General features: G+C 42.4%; 1 protein-coding gene across 1 annotated transcript in view; it reads left to right on the top strand.

The window, feature by feature from the left end:
- The window catches only part of ADAMTS17 (ADAM metallopeptidase with thrombospondin type 1 motif 17), a 345,055-nt gene that overhangs the window by 267,750 nt on the left and 58,082 nt on the right, over positions 1 to 19,223 (top strand). Inside the window, exons 19-21 of the mRNA XM_040493411.1 lie at positions 96 to 253; positions 3,135 to 3,294; positions 5,870 to 6,005. Coding sequence (XP_040349345.1) covers positions 96 to 253; positions 3,135 to 3,294; positions 5,870 to 6,005 — 454 coding nt within the window. The remainder of the gene's footprint in view (positions 1 to 95; positions 254 to 3,134; positions 3,295 to 5,869; positions 6,006 to 19,223) is intronic.

The raw sequence follows: 19,223 nt of genomic DNA, 5'->3' as shown, positions 1-19,223 counted from the left end.
CCCTGTAGAGGCGGAGGCTGAGACCTCTGCCCCAGCACTCAGGACACCCAGACTGACTCCCCCTGGTTCCCATGGTGTCCCCTTTTTCTTCCCAGCCCTGAAAGACACCAGTAAGAGATCCATCAACAGCGACTGGAAGATCGAGCTCCCCGGGGAGTACCAGATCGCCGGCACCACTGTGCGCTACGTTAGAAGGGGCCTGTGGGAGAAAATTTCTGCCAAGGGACCAACCAAAATACCACTGCATCTGATGGTAACTTGCTGTGCTTTTGTGTTTGTCTTGAGCCTGGTTCTCCAAGGGGTCTGCTGGCTCTCTTCTTCCCTGGGACCTGGGGAGAGGTTCCCGGGGACCTGGCTCCTGGTGGGTTACCTGGCCACCTGCCGCCCCCGCCCCCTCTCTCTCTCCATCTTCTCTTATCTCATCCCTTTTGCCACATGCCTGAGAATTTCCCCCTCCCAAAACTTCGCCCTGGCTCTTCACTGGCAGAGAGAGTTACCATCTTTTTCAAAAGGAACCGCCTCCAGGAAGGAAATACTTCGCCATGTGGCAGCCAGGGAGAATTGGCCTCATCGAGCAGACAGCCTCGCTCGGAGTCTGTGTTTTTATATCAGATGGCACAGATCCGCCCCACAGTTTGTATATCCACATTGGAAACTACCTTTTGGAAATGAACTGTTGACTCTCTTTCCAAACCAGCGTCGCTCAGATTTTCCAGACTCGGCTTGCAACAGGAGTTCGGGAATCGGGAAGGAGAACCAGGTTCTACAGGAAGATTTCCTCCCTGGGTAGTCAGCCCAGGTTGGGGCAACCTTGTCTTACCTCTTGTCTCGGGCGGGGACCCCGTGTAAACCACTTTATCATCGGTCATACATCCTTGTAAAAGCATTAAAGATCTCCAGAGGAGGGGATACCACCATTTCTTTCTCAGGGTCCAGAAGTTCTCATGGCTAACTTCTGATAGCTCATAATTATTGATTCCATGTCTCATTCCAAAGAACGGATTTTGTGGCAGCTTGTGCGTCTGTAATCAAAGCACATTTTGTCCTCTGTGCTTGCCAAAGTCTCCGCTTGGAAATTTTTTTTTTTCCTCCATTAATTTGCGGTCTCTGGCAATCTGCAGCCGTTCAAGGTTAGGTGACAGCCAGAAGATTCCCTGGCCACTTCTCAGGGAATCCCCTGAGGAGACCAGCTCTGCCTGCGAGCACGGGCACCCAATACAACATCACCCATGATGGCCCTACCCCTGCTACACCTTCTGACGAGATCAGAGTGAACTGGTTTCCATGCATGACTTCAACCGTCCTGCAGCCTGCCCGTGCAACCAGCACTCAGCCCACAAAGTCCACTGTAGACGCAGCCCTGCAAGTTTGATTTCTGGGCCCCAAGAACCTATACTGAAGCCACTGCCCTGCAATAGATTACTGGATTAGAACAAATCCTCCTGTCCTGATGTAAGAGGAAGCACAAGACGAGAGAAAAGCCATGCAGCACTGTCACCTGTTAGCACATGAATCTGCTTTATTATCAAACCCTAAGACGGGTATATTTTCCTTCTTTGCCCAATGCTTTCATCAACTGTAAGTGAACCGTCAGCCCATCAAAGCAAACGCGCAGCCTGGACTCATGCAGACCATGCCTGATAAACAAGACTCAACTGAAGTTCCAACCCTTTTTAATATTTATTAATCACTTTTCTCTCTTGAAAAATGATTACTTCAAGTTTTTAAATCCAGAAAGGAGACGTGCCCCTCTGCCTCTAAATAGAAGTCTGCTGTCCCCAAACTGGGGTGCATACATTGCCTGCAGGGTCGGGAGCGTCCATAAGAGGCACGGGGACCTGCATTTGAAACCAATTACACACTCACACACACAAATTATACGTGGCTGCAAAATTGCATGAAATTGGTTTCATATGGATTCTTGATTCACCAGTCTTATTCCCATACTGAGATAATAAAGATCTTTTAAAGAGGTTTTTTTATCTTTTTTTTTTTTTTTAACTGGAGGCATTTTTCCAAATGCATTACTGCACGTCTGTTTCTTGGAGAAGTGGATGTGTATGCGGTTCAGGCTGCTCTTAGCACCTCACCCCCACCCCACCACTCAAGCTCTGGGAGGGGTGGGAGATGCTCAAGAGCTGTGAGGTCCCCTCCCCAGGTCCAGGCAGGTGGAGCACACTCCGCCTGTAGCTGTCTGCTGCTTCTCCAGGCCTGGAAGTGAACTTGAGAGCTGCCTTGACCCAGAAGTACCCACTGGTTCTGAGTCTAGCCCAAAGACACGTCACCTCCAGCCAGGCTCCCACAAGAAGGCTTGTTCTGCACCAAAGCATGTGTGTCGAGAAACAAAGCTGAGAGAGCACTTCTGTCTTTACAGGGCTTGTGATGCCTTGTCATACGAACAGCAGGCCCATCCATCTGCTCACTCACCAGGATTTCAGACCCAAGGGTCCCCAAGCTGCAGGATGGCTCCCCGCCCCTCACTTTGAGCTTTCAGCCTCGAGCCAGGCCTCTGTCACCCCGTGGGCATCGACATCCTAGCTCCTGTGGCAACAAGAAGGCTTGTGTGTCTTTGGACTCCTAAACAGAAGTCCCCAAGGCTCCTCTGCGGTGGGCTGTGTTTGCCCTTTAGCCTGCCTTCGATGTGGCAATGACCGGCGCTAGGGGACTGAAGAGTGATGTTCATTCTCAAAGTAGAATAACCCTACTTGTTCACATGCCTTTTTAGGGAAAAACAGTATGTTTGTGTCTTTCTTGCTGCAAGGGCAGCTTCGTGGGTGAGTATGCGGAAACAGGCTCTTTTCTCTGCACCGAGGGGCTTTCCACATAGAGTTCAGTGAGAGCCCGCAAATTTGCCTGCCTCCAAATTCCTCATCCAAACTGGTCCTGTCTCCAATGGGAAGGGGCAGAGCTCCCTGCTGATGGTCCACATACACTCCAGCCCCTGAGTTGAGTATCTGAGGAACCCAAGACCCAAATAAGGGGGTGCCCCTAGACTGAACGTGTTTTGAAACCCAGAAACGAACTGGTTACCCTGGTAGAGAGACAGCCCCAAGGGCGGCCTGGTTTGCAAATTCAGCAAGCCCGGATGCTTCTGCTTGATTCCAGAATGGCCTTTTATTTTGCTGCTGATCCAGGTGTTGTTATTTCATGACCAAAATTATGGAATCCATTACGAGTACACCGTTCCTGTAAACTACACTGCCGAAAATCAAAGCGAGCCGGAAAAACCCCAGGACTCTTTGTTCATCTGGACCCACAGCGGCTGGGAAGGGTGCAGCGTGCAGTGCGGAGGAGGTGAGCATCCGGGGTCACGCGCCCATGGGTGTGGGGTTTTGCTCAAGGAAGGTTGTGAACTCGAGGCACTCGGCAGCCAGTGCAGAGGGCACGAGAAGGGCTGGCCACGTCACCTGTGTTTCCCGGGAAACTTAAGCACACCCCACTGAACTCTCTCTGCAAAACACTTGTGTAGCCTTCCAAACTCCTCCGTGTTGGAGCTGTGCCCCCAAGGCTGCTTTGCCTATGGCCCGGGGCCCTTGGACTCTGACCTGAGTGGAGGTTTGGCCGCTATGCAGATACATCACAGGTATGACAGGTGAGTGACCCTGGGGATGAACAGGATAGACCTTCACTTGTTACTGTTTGGTGGAAGGGAACCAGATGTGTTGCCCCAAAATACTCTTTCCTTTTTGCCACAGGTGTCCCACTACAGGATACAGCAGAAGGAAAAAGCCCCACGAGTCTGATGAAACATTCCGAGCATGAGTCCTGGCTGAGTCACAATTTGCTGCCATATATTAGCAAATGACTTATCCTATCTATACTAAAATGTTCTCACCTCTCAAATAGAGTGATCGGCCCCTATGCCTACTGCAGGGAAGGAACTGCCATACTGCAAAAATTAGTATCGGCAAAAGGCACCATATTCATTACGGGGAGGTTTAGGGGGAGCGGTAGGAAGCCATTCTGAACTCTTAGCCAGCAGCCCCTTGGGACAGGGTAATTTGTCACCCTGATAGGACACACAGCCTGGTGATGAGAGGTGGGACACAGGATGTATGGGTTTTCATGGGCACAGAGTTAGGATGGAGAGTTCACCTAGACTCTGGAATGCCAGCCCAGAGAGTGGGATGGCCCCACCAATACCCAATTCCACATGGCTATTGACCGCTAAGATGGTGTTTGTCAGGTATCTGATATGTAGAGGATTGCTTACCATTTAGTGACTTGTCCCATTTCTAATAGGTAGGAATTCTATCCATAACATCATTGGGCCATCAGACACTGCCAGGGCCAGCTGTGAATTCCTTCCTTCTCCTGCACATCTTGGCTAACTGCCCTTGCTGTTTGTTCTTAGCCTGTTCCTCAGGCAGCCCTGGCAGTTGGCATAGCTTCAGGAACCCTCATCAGCCCTGTCGTTGTCCCACTTTGCACTTCTCCCTAGGAGCCCCCCATCCCTCAGCTGTCCCCCTGTGCCAATGTCCCTGCAACCTCCAAATCCAGCAACTCCCATATCCCTAATTGCCAGACTTTTTTCTTGGGCAAACGAAGCATGGCCCAAATGGAGCAGTTAGCAGGCTCCCCTCAGCTGGGGGCGGGGGCGGGGTACTGTTCTGTCACTGTTGGCCCAGTGGCATTCTTTTATGACACCAGTGACTCTCAGGTTGTCAGATGACAACCGATGACTCACCATTGTCAGACCTGCAGCCAAAATGAAAATGTGGCTTGAGACGGCCCCATGCTTTCTGCACTCACCCAAGGCTGCAGTTGCAGGCAGTAACAGTTGATGGTGTAATTCAGGACTCCACACTTTTGAGGCATCCCTAAAGGACAAATTCTCCAGGAGACCAAGCGAGAAATCTGGGGTCCAAATAGTTGTCCTTGACATCCTCTTGATCTTTTATTGCCATACTTCCCAAATAACAATGAAAATAAAATACAGCTAACATGGAGTGTTAACCCTTGCTAGGCTCTGTTCTAAATACTTTATATGTATCGCTTAATTTTAACCATCCCTGGAACACCCTAAGGCACGGGGGTTAAATAAACCAGCCTGGTTGAGAAGGTCGAGGCACAGAAGCATGGTGGCTGGCTGCTGATACGGTGATCCTTATGCTAGTGATGGAGCCAAGTTTGAAGCCAGGCTGCCTGACTCCAGAAACTACCCTCCCTGCTCCCTATCATCTGCCTCCGTGGCAAAGTCATGACCAAGCAGTATGTAGGGTGCTTTGGGGACACCCAGAGAATGGCTACACCCATCTGGGACAACCAGGTAGTGAAGTTCCCAAATGCAAGTGATACCCTGGACAAGTAGTAGTTGGCGAAACAGATTCTCAGATTGGCTCGAGATTGCCTGCCTGGACGATGCAGGTCTGTGTGTCCTTCAGACCAGCCCCTCTGCTTCTCACCTCTCTCCAACACGTAGGAATTCTGTAATAGGGAGCCGTGATCTTCTGGTGAGGGCTGATGTACAGGTAATTAATCAAGACCAGACCTGCATAGACTTTAAATATCAAAGGAACGGATACAGAGATTGGCAATCTTTGTTGGAAATTAAAGAGCCAAATCAGAACTCTGGCCTCAATGAATCCCAAGCTGTCTAAGCACATAGCTAATCTGAGGTGTTGCCTCTTTCTGATCCTGTTCTAGAATCTTCTTCCTGCCCCATGGTGCCCCTTGTCATGCCTTACACACCCTCATCCCTAACCTTATGGTTCTTTCTCTCTGACAACCAATAAAGCATTACAACAGCCACTTTAAAATGGCAAACTGATCAAAAGACGCACCTGAATGTTCCTCCATACGCATCAATGAACGGCCTCTCCAGGTGTGTGTAGCCATAGCCTCTCAGTTCCCTGTGTTTGGTTTCCAGGGGAACGCAGAACCATTGTGTCCTGCACACGGATTGTTAACAAGACCACAACTCTGGTGAATGACAGTGACTGTCCTCAAGCAAGCCGTCCAGAGCCCCAGGTCCGAAGGTGCAACTCACACCCGTGCCAATCACGGTAAGTCACTGTGTTCTCAAACTTGGACCCTCCAGGGTCGGGGTAGAAGCACCTATGAGTTGGGGGGTGAGATACAGTTAACACCACAGTACCTCTCTCTGCCACGTTCTCTTGTTGTTGGCAAGTGATTTCTGCTTGCTCGAAATACTGACTTTCTGGCGAGAGGTCTGATAAAAATGTACAATCCTAGCTAGAAGGTATTTTTTAGCAGGCCACTAAGAACATCTCGTGCAGAAAAAATCATCACATGCTTTCAACTGATACATGTCAGCTCCCGCCAAGTTATTTTGTCTTGGAGAAAAAGGAAATCGAAGTCAGAGTGTGAGAACCCATGAGTAAGTAACACAGGTTAGTGTCTGTGGTTGATCTGTTTCAGTGGCTGAAACTAACACCAGTGAGTGTGGATCTTGCTGTACATTGTTTAGAACCCATCAGGAGGTCTGTTGCCAACCCCAGCTTTCGTGGCCATGTTTCTCATGTGCTCTGGAGTGAATTTTCTTGGGCTGTCAACCGAGATGAATTGTGTGAAACGTGTTTGTCAGTTAAGCCTCCTTATTTCCAGCCATTTCAGTGAGACTTTGCATAGCGCTGTGGTTGTTAGAGTGTGTAATATCACCCCTGGCCTCCCATTCTGCTCTGGGTTGCGGTACATGGTTTTTGTTTTGTGGTTCTCTGCATGTTTTTCTTTTATAAAGAAGCTGGACTTTTGACATGGCAGCTTTTTAAGACCAACTTGTGCCTCTCACCTGGTACAAAAGTTTCGCAAAGCATTTTGGTTTTCGTGCCAACCTCCTTTGCTTTGTCAAACTGGTAAAGTGTGTATGAGTGAGAGAGGGAAGATAAGGGGGAAAGCAAGAGGTGAGACTTACTCTGTGGGTTGTGTCTGGTCCATGGCAACTTAAGGATGAAGGTGGGTGGCAAGGGGAAATAGGTGAGGGGGATTAAGAGGTACAAACTTCCAGTTACAAAATAAATAAGACATGGAGATAAAAGTCGCAGCATAGGGAATATAGTCAATAAGATGGTAGCGGTGTTGTTTGGTGACAGATGGTGACTACACTTATTGTCGTGAGCAATATATAGAATTATTGAATTGTTATGTTGTACATGTGAAACTAATATAGTGCTGTATGTTAATTATACTTCAATTTAAACGAAAGAATAAAATTCCACCCTAACACTGAAGGCCATGAGGAATGGCTCACTCTCAGAAGTCTCCCTGAGCATCTTTGGTATGAGCAGCCATCCCACAAATGCATCAATTGGTGAATGAATCAACCACACACACCCAGGACCAAAGAAGGAAGGCCTTGCCACCGTGAAGACTCAAAGATCAGACAGGTCACAGAGACAGCCCAGCTCTGTGACATATTGGAAAGTAGGATAAGTGAATCTAGAATAGGAGAGGTCAGCATGGGCTCAAGGGCATGATGGAGCAAGAATGATCTTAGGAATCCATTCAAGAATTATTTTATTTTATTTTATTTTATTTTATTTTATTTTATTTTTTTACATTTACTTATTTTTGAGAGACAGAGTGTGAGCAGGGGACAGGCAGAGAGAGAGGGAGACACAGAATCAGAAGCAGGCTCCAGGCTCCAAGCTGTCAGCACAGAGCCCAACGTGGGGCTCAAACCCACAAACCGTGAGATCATGACCTGAGCCAAAGTCAGACGGTTAACCAAGTGAGCTACCCAGACACCCTTTATTTTATTTTATTTTGTTTTATTTTCTGTGTGTGCAAGCAGGGGAGGGGCAAAGGGAGAGAGAGAATCCCAAGCAGGCTCCATGCTCAATGCAGAGCCCAATGCAGGACTCGATCTCACAACCATTAGATCATGACCTGAGCCGAAATCAAGTCAGATGCTTAACTGAGTGAGCCACCCAGGTGCTCTAAGAATCCTGTTTTGGTTTTTTTTTTTTAATTTTTTTTTCAACGTTTATTTATTTTTGGGACAGAGAGAGACAGAGCATGAACGGGGGAGGGGTAGAGAGAGAGGGAGACACAGAATCGGAAACAGGCTGCAGGCTCTGAGCCATCAGCCCAGAGCCCAACGCGGGGCTCGAACTCACGGACCGCGAGATCGTGACCTGGCTGAAGTCGGACGCTTAACCGACTGCGCCACCCAGGCGCCCCAAGAATCCTGTTTTAAAATCATTTATGTTTTCAAACTATTTTAGTGTCCAAATATTTCTAAAATTATGCACATAAGCCAAATAATATAAAACATGGAATCAGAGTTTCTCTGATTGAATTGAGACACATATGTGATGGGGAAGAGAAGCTCAGTGTACTCTTTCCTTCTTCATATCATAGTAGGCCCACAGTACCTCTGCAGAATGCCAACGAATAGAATTTAAATGATGGGGTTACTTTTATTGGACCACCTCTCAATATTCTTCACTAATGATACTCCTAACTGTGCTGAGCACATAACCATCTTTGGTAGCAGTGTTGTCCAATTTGAAATGTGCTGTAAAAGTATACACCTGATTTCAAAGGTTTAATATGGAAAGAGATTGTGAAATATCTTAGTAATTTTTAATACTGATTACATGTTGAAATAGTTATATTTTGAATACATTGGGTTAAATGCAATATATTAGTAAAATTCACCAATTTCTTTTTAATTTTCTAATATGGATAATAGAAAATTAAAATTACATATATGGCTCATGTGTTAATTCTATTGAACTGCACTGCTATAGATTAACATATCAGTCACAATGTTAAAGATACAGTCCAAAGTTACTAGACATACAAAAAAAAAACCCAGAAACATGTGACCCATACATTAAAGGAAACTGACTCCAAGAGGACACGTATATTGAGATTAATAGATAAGAATTTCAAAGCAGCTATTATAATTATGCTCAAAGACATAAGAAAAAATATAGCCACAATCAATGAACGTATAGGAAACCTAAGCACAAAAAAGAGACACTCTAAAAGCAAACAAAATTTTAGCACTGAGAAATATAGTGTCTGAAATTTTTTTAAAAAAATCACTCGATGGGCCTAACAGCAGATGATGGAAAAAAAAAAAAATCAACAAACTTAAAGATAGAAGAATAGAAATTATCCATCTGGAAAATGGAAAGAAAAGATTGTTGACAGTGACAGAGACTCTGTGATCTGTGCCATAATATCAGGCATCCTAACATAAATGTAATTAGAGTCAGAGAAGGGGAAGAGGGGAAGATTAGGGCAGAAAATAATCGTAAACAATGACCAAAAATTTCCCAGCTTTAGTGAAAGACAGAAGGGAGGTAATTAGGTTATGCCTTGAGCATTTCAGCTAGATTCCAGATGAATCCAAAGCTCCATAACAAAGCTCTGTGATCATTACACCATATTACATGCAACACCTTTATGATTTTGCCACACACAGATATTCTAGGAAGGAACCTTGTTGCCCTGTGAAACTCTAACGAGAAAATCATGTCGGAAAACACCTACAAAAGTCACATCACCAAGCATGAATTAACAAAGGTATAAACTATAATTCAGTGCTACGGAGCTGCTCTAAGTTTGGATGGAGAACATCGAGTGTGTGTGTGTGTGTGTGTGTGTGTGTGTGTGTGTGCGCGCGCGCGCGCGCGCTCACAGAGCATTCTGACAGACCACAGGCCTGCAGTCTCACCGTGGTTGAACACAAGTTCAAACCAAACACACTTTAGACTAAAAGTAAGCTCAGAGGCACATTTTTAGTATCTCCTTAGCACGAGGGTTAGCAAACTTTTTCTGTTAAGGGCTAGATAATAAGTAGTTCTGGTTTTACAGGCCACATAAGGTTTCTGATGTCTGTTTTTCTTTGTTTTGTTTATAACCCTTTTAAAAATGTAAAAACCTATTTTCAACTCCTGGGTTGTAGGAAAACAGTCTGCAGGCCAGACTTGGCCCCACCTTAGATTACTGCTTACCCTTGCTCTGCCCTCTGGGACTTTGGGACCACAGCCTCAGCATGAGCCCAAGTTCTAAAGGTACTGCCTCAGGAAATACGTGTTCTTATTACACAAAGAAGAACATGTTGTTATACCTAGTTACTTTTTATTGCCCAGTTGTTCAGTACTCTTTTTAAAAGCACCCAGCCTGGCGCGCCTGGGTGGCTCAATCGCTAAGCAGTTAAGCTTCCATTTTCAGCTCAGGTCATGGTCTCACAGTTTGTGAGTTCCAGTTCCATGTCAAGCGCTGTACTGACGGCTAAGAGCCTGGAGCCTACTTCAGATGCTGTGTCTCATTCTCTCTCTGCCCCTCCCCAATTTGTGCTCTCTGTCTCTCAAAAATAAATAAATGTAAAAGCACCCAACCTGACCCTAAGTGCACAATACAACATCAATAATTCCCCTCATCTGGCATGTATTTGTTGAGTACCATCCCATTCACCAGGCCCTGTTCTAAGTACCAAGGTATTTAGAGGTAAGAAAGACACACAGGTCCCTTGTTCTCATGTGACTTGGTTTCTCCCTCCCCCTCTCTGACCTACCTTTCTGGGTCATCTTTTTTTCCTCTCTGACCCCCTTCCTGACTCTGTAAAATCATATGAATCAGACTTAAAGAATGAGTGGAGTTTCCAAGAGCAGAGGATAAAATGAAATTGATAGAAGACAGCACCTGAAATTTGTCTCAGAGCCTAGAAAAGAAAGCCTGGATGCCTCTTTTAGTCTGGTTTTATTTGTTGTTTGTTTGTTTATATTTTAAACCATCTGACTTTGTACTGATTCTTAAAGTGTGGACTCATGAAAATGAAGTGTCGTGGCTTATCAAAGAATATTGTTTGAAGAAATGTGATCTGATAGATTTTAAAATTCCTATAAATCTTAGTTATATTTATTTATATTTAAGCACACAGATGCACACACATGTATGTATATACACACATACATACACTATATATGCAAATGTTATATAGAGATATATACATATGCACATATGTATGTACACATACATATATTTGAACAATAAAACTTGAATTCTTGCATAGTGTGATCTAGTTGACCTGTCTTCAGAACATATAGCAATATGGACGAAGGTGAAGAAAAGTGAAGAGATTGGCCTCAGAAAACTAGTGCTAAATAATCAGAAAGAGATTTAATCTGTAAGTAAAAACTGGACCTTAGTGAAGGGGGTGAGTGTGGAGATGTATAGCATCTGGAGAATAAATGACTGTTTCAGGTGGGATGGGCATGACTGGAAGACAGAGCCTGTAACCTGGAAGGAGAGCCCAAGATCCCAATGGTGTAAATTTTATTGAAGGAGCCAAAATGCAACTCACTGTTGAATCTGGCAAGGTGAAAGAGCCTTTCTATATTATTGTTACTCCTTGACCTTTAAAACAACAGCAATGTTTGTCTTCTCCCTTATATTTTTCTTTATTTCCCCTGATCTTTCTTTAATTTTCTTCAACCCTCTTTTTCCATCAAGTTCCCGACAGTTTCCTTTACCTTCCCAACTGCACACCATTAGCACCTCTTTATTCTAATCCTGCCCCTAGCTCTGTGGATACTTCTCCCAAACCCTGCCATAACCATACGGAATCTGGAATCTGACACGCAGGGCAGATGGCCTCTCTCCAGCATCTTGCACACCAACACAAACACATCGGCAAATCTGGCCCCGACATTGGCAGGAGAGGCAGAAATCACAGATCAGCTCAGCTGTTATGACTGTGGCCAGCAGCCTTCACCTTGCTGACCACAGTCTGCAGGGAAGAGGCCCCACCATCATTTGGCATCCAAAGAGTAACACCGTGTGCCAGCTCCTTAAGACCCAGTCCCAGATAGTGCTGGAGTAAGGAGGTGGGGTATGACAGGGAGATGGGCTCATTCTGGAACACATAGCTCATGCTTCACCAGATTTAATATGTTTGCAGTCTCTTAGAGCTTATTGGCCACTTGCAAAGGCCATTCCAAGCTATTAGATGTTTCCCATAGTATTTATGATTTGAACTTCATCCCAGACAGTACATACTGTACTGTACATTGAATTACAGTGATTCAGAAAAGAATATCTAATATTGTACTGCCAGTTGAATTGAATAGTCATCTGTAAGGAAGTGTATTTGGATTTTAAATTTGTCTTCTTTGCTCATTATCTTAACCAGGTGTGCCTTGTTTTAGTTAAAATGGAATGGAACCCCTCCTGTTTTTATGAAAGCATATTCGTGTGTGTGTGTGTGTGTGTGTGTGTGTGTGTGTGTGTGATCATGACTTAAGAATGAAACCTAGAACATGTGGATCTTTAGACACAGCCAAAATCTGAACAGAAACATTGTTTAATCCATTTCTAGCCAGTCTAAAATGTTAAGCTTTTAAGTTTCCTGCTTTCTTGGAAAATAAAACAGGTAAATCTAATTGCCACATCTCTATCTACCATGCCCTGGATGTGGGAGGCCAGAGGAGGCCACCTTTGGCACTGACTGCCCCCTGTGGCAAACAGGAGCCCATGATGCAGGACTGCTCATGGGCAGGAGGGCAAGGCCTATGGTTGTATGTTACTACAAGTCAACAGTGATAGCCTGGGGATCTTCAGAGTGGGACTCCCCTCTTTCAGGCTTGGCCCACTTTTCAGACACCTTAGCATATGTCCACAGGTCTATGATGAGGGGCACCCCACAAACCATATGAAATAACAGTGCCTGAAAAGGAAAGATAGCAAATAGCATTACTGATCTCTTACATGCCTTATCGGTATGGGAATGGTGAGGAGAAATTTAGATGGATTCCAGATCTGTTTTCCAACACTAATCAAATTCCAGAATTTCACTCATATTTAAATTAAATAGTAAAGCTTTGAAGCCTTTAGTTATTTGTTTAAATTAGGAAACATTCCAGATGGAGAAAGAGAAAGCATTTCAGAGTACTATTTTGAATTTGAAGATGCAATTTTCTTCTTTTCCACCATATTTAACCATTTGATTATTTGAACATCCCTGTCCTTTGATTATTACAGAGGACAAGAGAATTCCGAGATATGAGTTCCACAGGTAACAGAATTCTCCTGTCAAGAAATATTTTACATGTAGACCCTGGGGTCCATTAAAAGTCCTTCTCTCTGACTTTCTGAGTATTAAAATATAAAGAGCATTGAGCACTCAGTGTTTGCATTGATTTTTTTTTTATGCTGCAATTACAAAAAAGGACAAGTAAATTGCAAAGTTGAAACTCAGTCTGAGGAATAAAAACAAATACAACCAAGATCACAGTGAAGAAATGAGAGGGAAATATGTACTCTCCACATTCTAGGGGAAAAAGAATACGTCAGACCAAGAAGGAATGGCTCTACAGTGGGAGTAGACAATGAAGTATTTCTGACTTGTAGAATCTCTGGAGATATTTCAGAACTGAGGTTGGGGTATGCTTGGTGGCAGCTTCCCAGATTATTAGCCCCTTCTCATGAAAGCCACTGATGACAGTTCTGTGCTGGCTGGCTCTCTTACTTTTCTAGAAAATACTTTTCTAGAAAAGTATTATTCTTTCCTCCTTATTTGTATACAAAGACTTTTCGAAGTAAAAGGATGGAAAAAGATGTGTCACAAAAAGAAACCATAAAAAATCAGGAGTACCTTGGGGCGCCTGGGTGGCTCAGTCAGTTAAGCGTCCGACTTCAGCTCAGGTCATGATCTCATGGTGCGTGAGTTCGAGCCCCGCGTCGGGCTCTGTGCTGACAGCTCAGAGCCTGGAGCCCGTTTCAGATTCTGTGTCTCCCTCTCTCTCTGCCCCTCCCCTGTTCATGCTCTGTCTCTCTCTGTCTCAAAAATAAACAAACATTAAAAAATATATATTTTAAATCAGGAGTACCTATACAAATACCAGACAAAATAGACTTTAAAACAAAACAAATTGCTAGAAATAAAAAGTATTTTATAATGGTATAGGGCAGTCCATCAAAGATATAACAATTATAAATGTGTCTGTACCTAATAACAGAGCCCTAAAATATACAATATAAAGAGAAAAATAGTTCAACCATATTAGAGACTTTAATGCCAGACTTTCAGTAATGGATTTTGAAACTAGAAAATATCAATAAGGAAGTATAAGACTTGAACAACACTATAAACCTACTAGACCTAAGAGGTATCTATAGAGCACTACCCAATGAGAGCAGAATATACATTCTTCTTATGTGCGTGTGAAACATTCCGCAGGATAGACCATCATCTAGGCCATTTAATAAACCTCAACAAATGTAAAGGGACTGAAATAATGCAAAGTATATTCTCTTACCTTAATGGGATAAAGTTAGAAATCAACAACAGAAAGAAATTTTGGAAATTTGCAAATGCATGGAAATAAAAAAAAAAAAAGCAGAAAACTTCCTAAATAACAATTGCATCAAAGAGAAATCATGAGGGAATTTACAAAATACTTTCAGATGAATGAAAATGAAGATACAACATATCAAAGTTAGACAATGCAGCTAAAGTAGTCCTTAGGGCAAATTTTATCGCTGGGGGTGGGTGGGTGGTGATATTTGAAATAGAGAGTAGAAAAACAATAAAAAGTCAGACCAAAAGTTGATTATATGAAGAGAACAAAAATAAAACAATGACATTTAGCTAGATCAACCAAGAAAAAAAATGAGAGAAGACTCAAATTACTAAAATTAGAAATGAAAGAGGTTATAAGGGAATACTACAAACAGTTGTATGCCAATAAATTTGATAACTAACATAAAATGGACAAATTCCTAGAAAGATACAAGCTACCAAAATTGAATAAAGAAGAAATAGAAAATCTGAATAGACCCATAACAAGTAAGTAGATTAAATTACTAATCAAAAAGCTTCCCAAAAAGAAAAACCCAGGACCAGTAGCCTTCACTTGCAAATTCTACCAAATATTTAAAGCAGAATTAACACCAATCCTGCACAAACTCTTCCAAAAAAATAGGAGGGAATACTTCCCAGTTTATTCTATGAAGCCAGTATTACCCAGATAATAAAACCGGACAAAGACATCACTAGAAAAAAATACTACAGACCAGTATCTCTTATGAGCATTGATGAGGGGCACCTGGGTGGCTCAGTCGGTTAAAGTCGGTGGCTTACTCAGTATCAGCTCAGGTCATGATCTTTTGTGAGGTCAAGCCCCGCATCCACCTGTGTGCTGACAGCATGGAGCCTGCTTGGGATTCTCTCTCTCCCTCTCTCTGCCCCTCCCCCATTTGCATGCGTGCTCTTTCAAAATAAATAATTAAACATTAAAAAAATATTGATGAAAAATCTTCAACAAAATGCAAGCAAACCATATCCAGCAACACATAAAAAGGATTATACACCATGACCAAGTGGGTCTTATCCCAAGAATGCAGGGTTGATTGATCATTTGAAAATGAATTAATGTAACACATTATATCAATGAAATAATTTTTTAAACATGATTATCTCAATAGACGCAGAAAAAGCTGTTGACAAAACCCAAGACCTTTTTGTGATTTAAAAAAACAAACAAAACAAAACTCAACAAACTAGAATTGGAAGAGAATTTCCTCAACCTGATAAAGGGCATCTATAAGAAATCCAAAACTAACATCATACTTAATGGTGAAAGACTGGATGTTTTTCCCCTAGGAACAAGAATAAGACACAATATTCTGGCCACTTCTATTCTACATTTTACTGGAGATTCTAGCCAGGACATTTAGACAAGAAAATGAAATAAAAGGCATCCAGATTGGAAGTGAGGAAGTAAAACTACCTCTCTTTACAGCTGTCATGATCTTGAATGTAGAATATTCTAAGGAATCCACTAAAAAAAGTATTAGAACCAATAAATTCAGTAAGGTTGCAAGATATAAGATCAATAAGCTAAAATCAATTGTATTGCTATACAGTAATGATGAACAAACCAAAAATGAAGTTTAAAAAATGCCATTTACAATAACATCAAAAAGGATAAAGTATTTGAGAATAAATTTAACAAAAGAGGTGCAAAGCTCATACTCTGAAAACTACAAAACATTGTTAAAAGAAATTAAAGAATATCTCAATAAATGGAAAGACGTACCATGTTCATGGCTTGGAAAACCTAATATTGTGAAGGTGGAAATATTCCATAAATTGATCTACAGATTCAATGCCATTTCTATCAAAATCCCAGCTCTTTATTGCACAAATGGATAAGCTGGTCCTGAAATTCAAATGGAATTGTAAAGGGCCCTGAATAGTCAAAAAAAATCTTTAAAAAGAGGAACGAAGTTGGAAGACTCATACTTCCAACTTTAACGTTTTTTATTTATTTTTGGGACAGAGAGAGAGCATGAACGGGGGAGGGGCAGAGAGAGAGGGAGACACAGAATCGGAAACAGGCTCCAGGCTCTGAGCCGTCAGCCCAGAGCCTGACGCGGGGCTCGAACTCCCGGACCGCGAGATCGTGACCTGGCTGAAGTCGGACGCTTAACCGACTGCGCCACCCAGGCGCCCCTCATACTTCCAACTTTAAAACTTACTACAAAACTACAGTAATCAAGATAGTGTGTTACAATAAAGACAGACATATAGAACATGGTATATATTTGAAAGTCCAGAAATAGACCCTCACGTTTACTGTCCATTGACTGTTGACAAGGTGGCCAAGAGGATTCAATGAGGAAAGAACAGTCTTTTCAACAAATGGTATTGTGACAACTTTATGTCCACACATAGAAGAATAAAGATGGGCACCTGGCTCACACATATATGAAAATTAACCCAATGATCAAAGACCTAAAGAGCTAAATGTATAAAATTCTTGAAAGAAAGCAGGAAAAAAATATTTATTATGTATGATTTATTAGATATGACAGCAAAAGTACAAGCAAAAAAAGAAAAATAGATAAATTAGGTTTAATCAAAATTATAAACTTATGTGCTAATAGGCTCCCACTGTGTCCTGAGATACCCTGAAATATCAAGAAAAATGAAAAAAAAAATTAAGCAAATGAAAAGACAACCCGCAAATGGGAAAATATATTTTCAAATCATCTATCTGATAAGAGCCTTCTATCTAGAATATATAAAGAACTATTACAACTCAATAATAAAATGACACATAACCCAATTATAAAGGATCTGAATAGATATTTCTCCTGAGGAGAAGGGGGAGAGAAGGAATTGGGGTTTGGTAGCAAAAAGGCATAGAGTTTCTTTTTGGCATATTAAGAATATTCTAGATTGTGGTAAAGGCCACTGAATTGCTGAATTCTGTGGCATAGTTATATCTCTGTAAGGCTGTTAAAAAATAAACACACAAGTGCACATTTTAAAAAGTGCAGGCTCTTTCAGCTCTAAGCAGAGGCCTCTAGCTGGTTCCCATGAATACAGAGGCTGAAGGGCCAGCCCCAACCCAGAACCCAGGTATCTCAGAATATGTGGAGCTCAAGACAGGAGCATTGGCTGAAACACCTTAGGTGTCACCTCTTAAACAAGCATCACCAGATCTTAATTTAATGGCCACCATTATCATGCATGGGCTGCTGATCTCTTCCATTCTCTCCCACTACAAAATGCCAGATCTCTCCCTGAGCCTCTGGTTTGAGATTCTTGGGTCGGATCATTTGATGGGTGCATTCAGTCGCCCTCCCATTGATCCTGTTTGAATTGACCTTTCCCCTCAGCTATCTCCCAAGCCTCCCTGTGTCCTCCATGCCTTTCCTCCAGAGAGCTTTCTAGTAAGATATGTGCCTAACATTGCTGCCATTCCCCAAACACACTGGCATGTGGCATGAGGCTGAAAGTCCTTTTCCCCATGCCAGCCATCATTCTTGTGGCCTTACCAAAAAACCATGCCCTATTATCAAATTAGTGAAGCCACACAAGTAAGCAGGCAGCGTTTTCAATCCAGAGGCAGTGAATCCCACTCACAAACTAGTGCTTTGCATTCCTCTCAATGGGGGATGGGGAATTTAGGGGTAACCACCTGTGTCTCTGAGCAGTGGCTTGTGCATCCATAACATGAGGGGAATAACTACCAGTTGGTACTCCATCACTTTATTTACTTGGTCATTTCTTTTTAGTATCTATACAATGTACTACCATGTTCCAAGTAGTCTAAGTAGCCAAATGATTTGATACTGGCTTAATAGCCCCCTATCCTACCTTCATCACAGAGTTTAGTACTGGACAAGATGAGAAAGGACTCAATAAACAGAAAAGGGAAACCAGTCTCTGAAACTAGGAGTCCCTGCTTCAAGGGTCCTTCTAGAGCACACAGACTTGCCCATTCTCTTGGTGGCCCCTAGCCTACCCAGATCAGTCAAATACCACCCTGAGGAAAGCCCTGTCTCTCCCTTTCTTCTCACCCATGGCACCTCTTCTCCAAACCTCAAAGCAGAGACATCACAATAAGAATGAACAAACCGTGCACATGGTTGAGACAATTAAAATAAGAACTTGACATCCTCTGTGGTGAAAAATTGAGAGCTTTTCCTCTAAGATCAGGAACAAGAAAATGATGTCAACTCCCACCATTTTTATTCAACATAATTCTAGAAATCCTAGCCAGAGCAATTAGTCAAGAAAAAGAAATAAAAGGTATCCAAATTATAAAGTGAGAAGTAAAACTGTCATTGCAGATGACGTGGTACTACATATAGAAAACCCTAAAGATTCCACCAAAAAAAAAAAAAAAAAAAAAAAAACCTGTTTGAACAAATGAATTCAGTAAGGTTGCAAAATTAATGTACAGAAGTCTGTTGCATTTCTATACACTAATAATTATCAGAGAAATTCAGAAAATAATCCCATTTATAATTGCATCAAAATGATAAAATACCTAAGAATAAATTGAGAATTATAAGACATGGAAGAAAAAACAAATGAATGGAAAGATATGCCATGCTAATGGATTGGAAGAATTAATATTGTTAAAATGTTCATACTACCCAAAGAGATCTACAGTTTCAATGCAATCCCTATCAAAATTCCAATGGTATTTTCCACAAAACTAGAACAAACAATCCTAACATTTGTCTGGAACCACAAAAGACTCCAAATAGCCAAAGCAGTCTTGAGAAGGAAGAATGAAACATCACACTCCCTGTTTTCAAACTATATTACAAAGCTATAGTAATAAAAACTGTGTGGTAGTGGTATAAAAACAGACACACAGATCAATGGAACAGAATAGACAATCCAAAAATAAACCCACACATATATGGTCAATTAATTTATGACAAAGGATCCAAGAATATACAATGGGGAAAGGAAAGTCTCTTCAATAGATGGGGAAACTGGA

The sequence above is a fragment of the Herpailurus yagouaroundi genome, unplaced genomic scaffold (genome assembly GCF_014898765.1).
Source record: "Herpailurus yagouaroundi ecotype Mexico unplaced genomic scaffold, PumYag 185, whole genome shotgun sequence".
NCBI lineage: Eukaryota > Metazoa > Chordata > Mammalia > Carnivora > Felidae > Herpailurus > Herpailurus yagouaroundi.
Note: the sequence above shows the minus strand (reverse complement) of the source record. Positions and strands in the feature narration are given on the sequence as shown.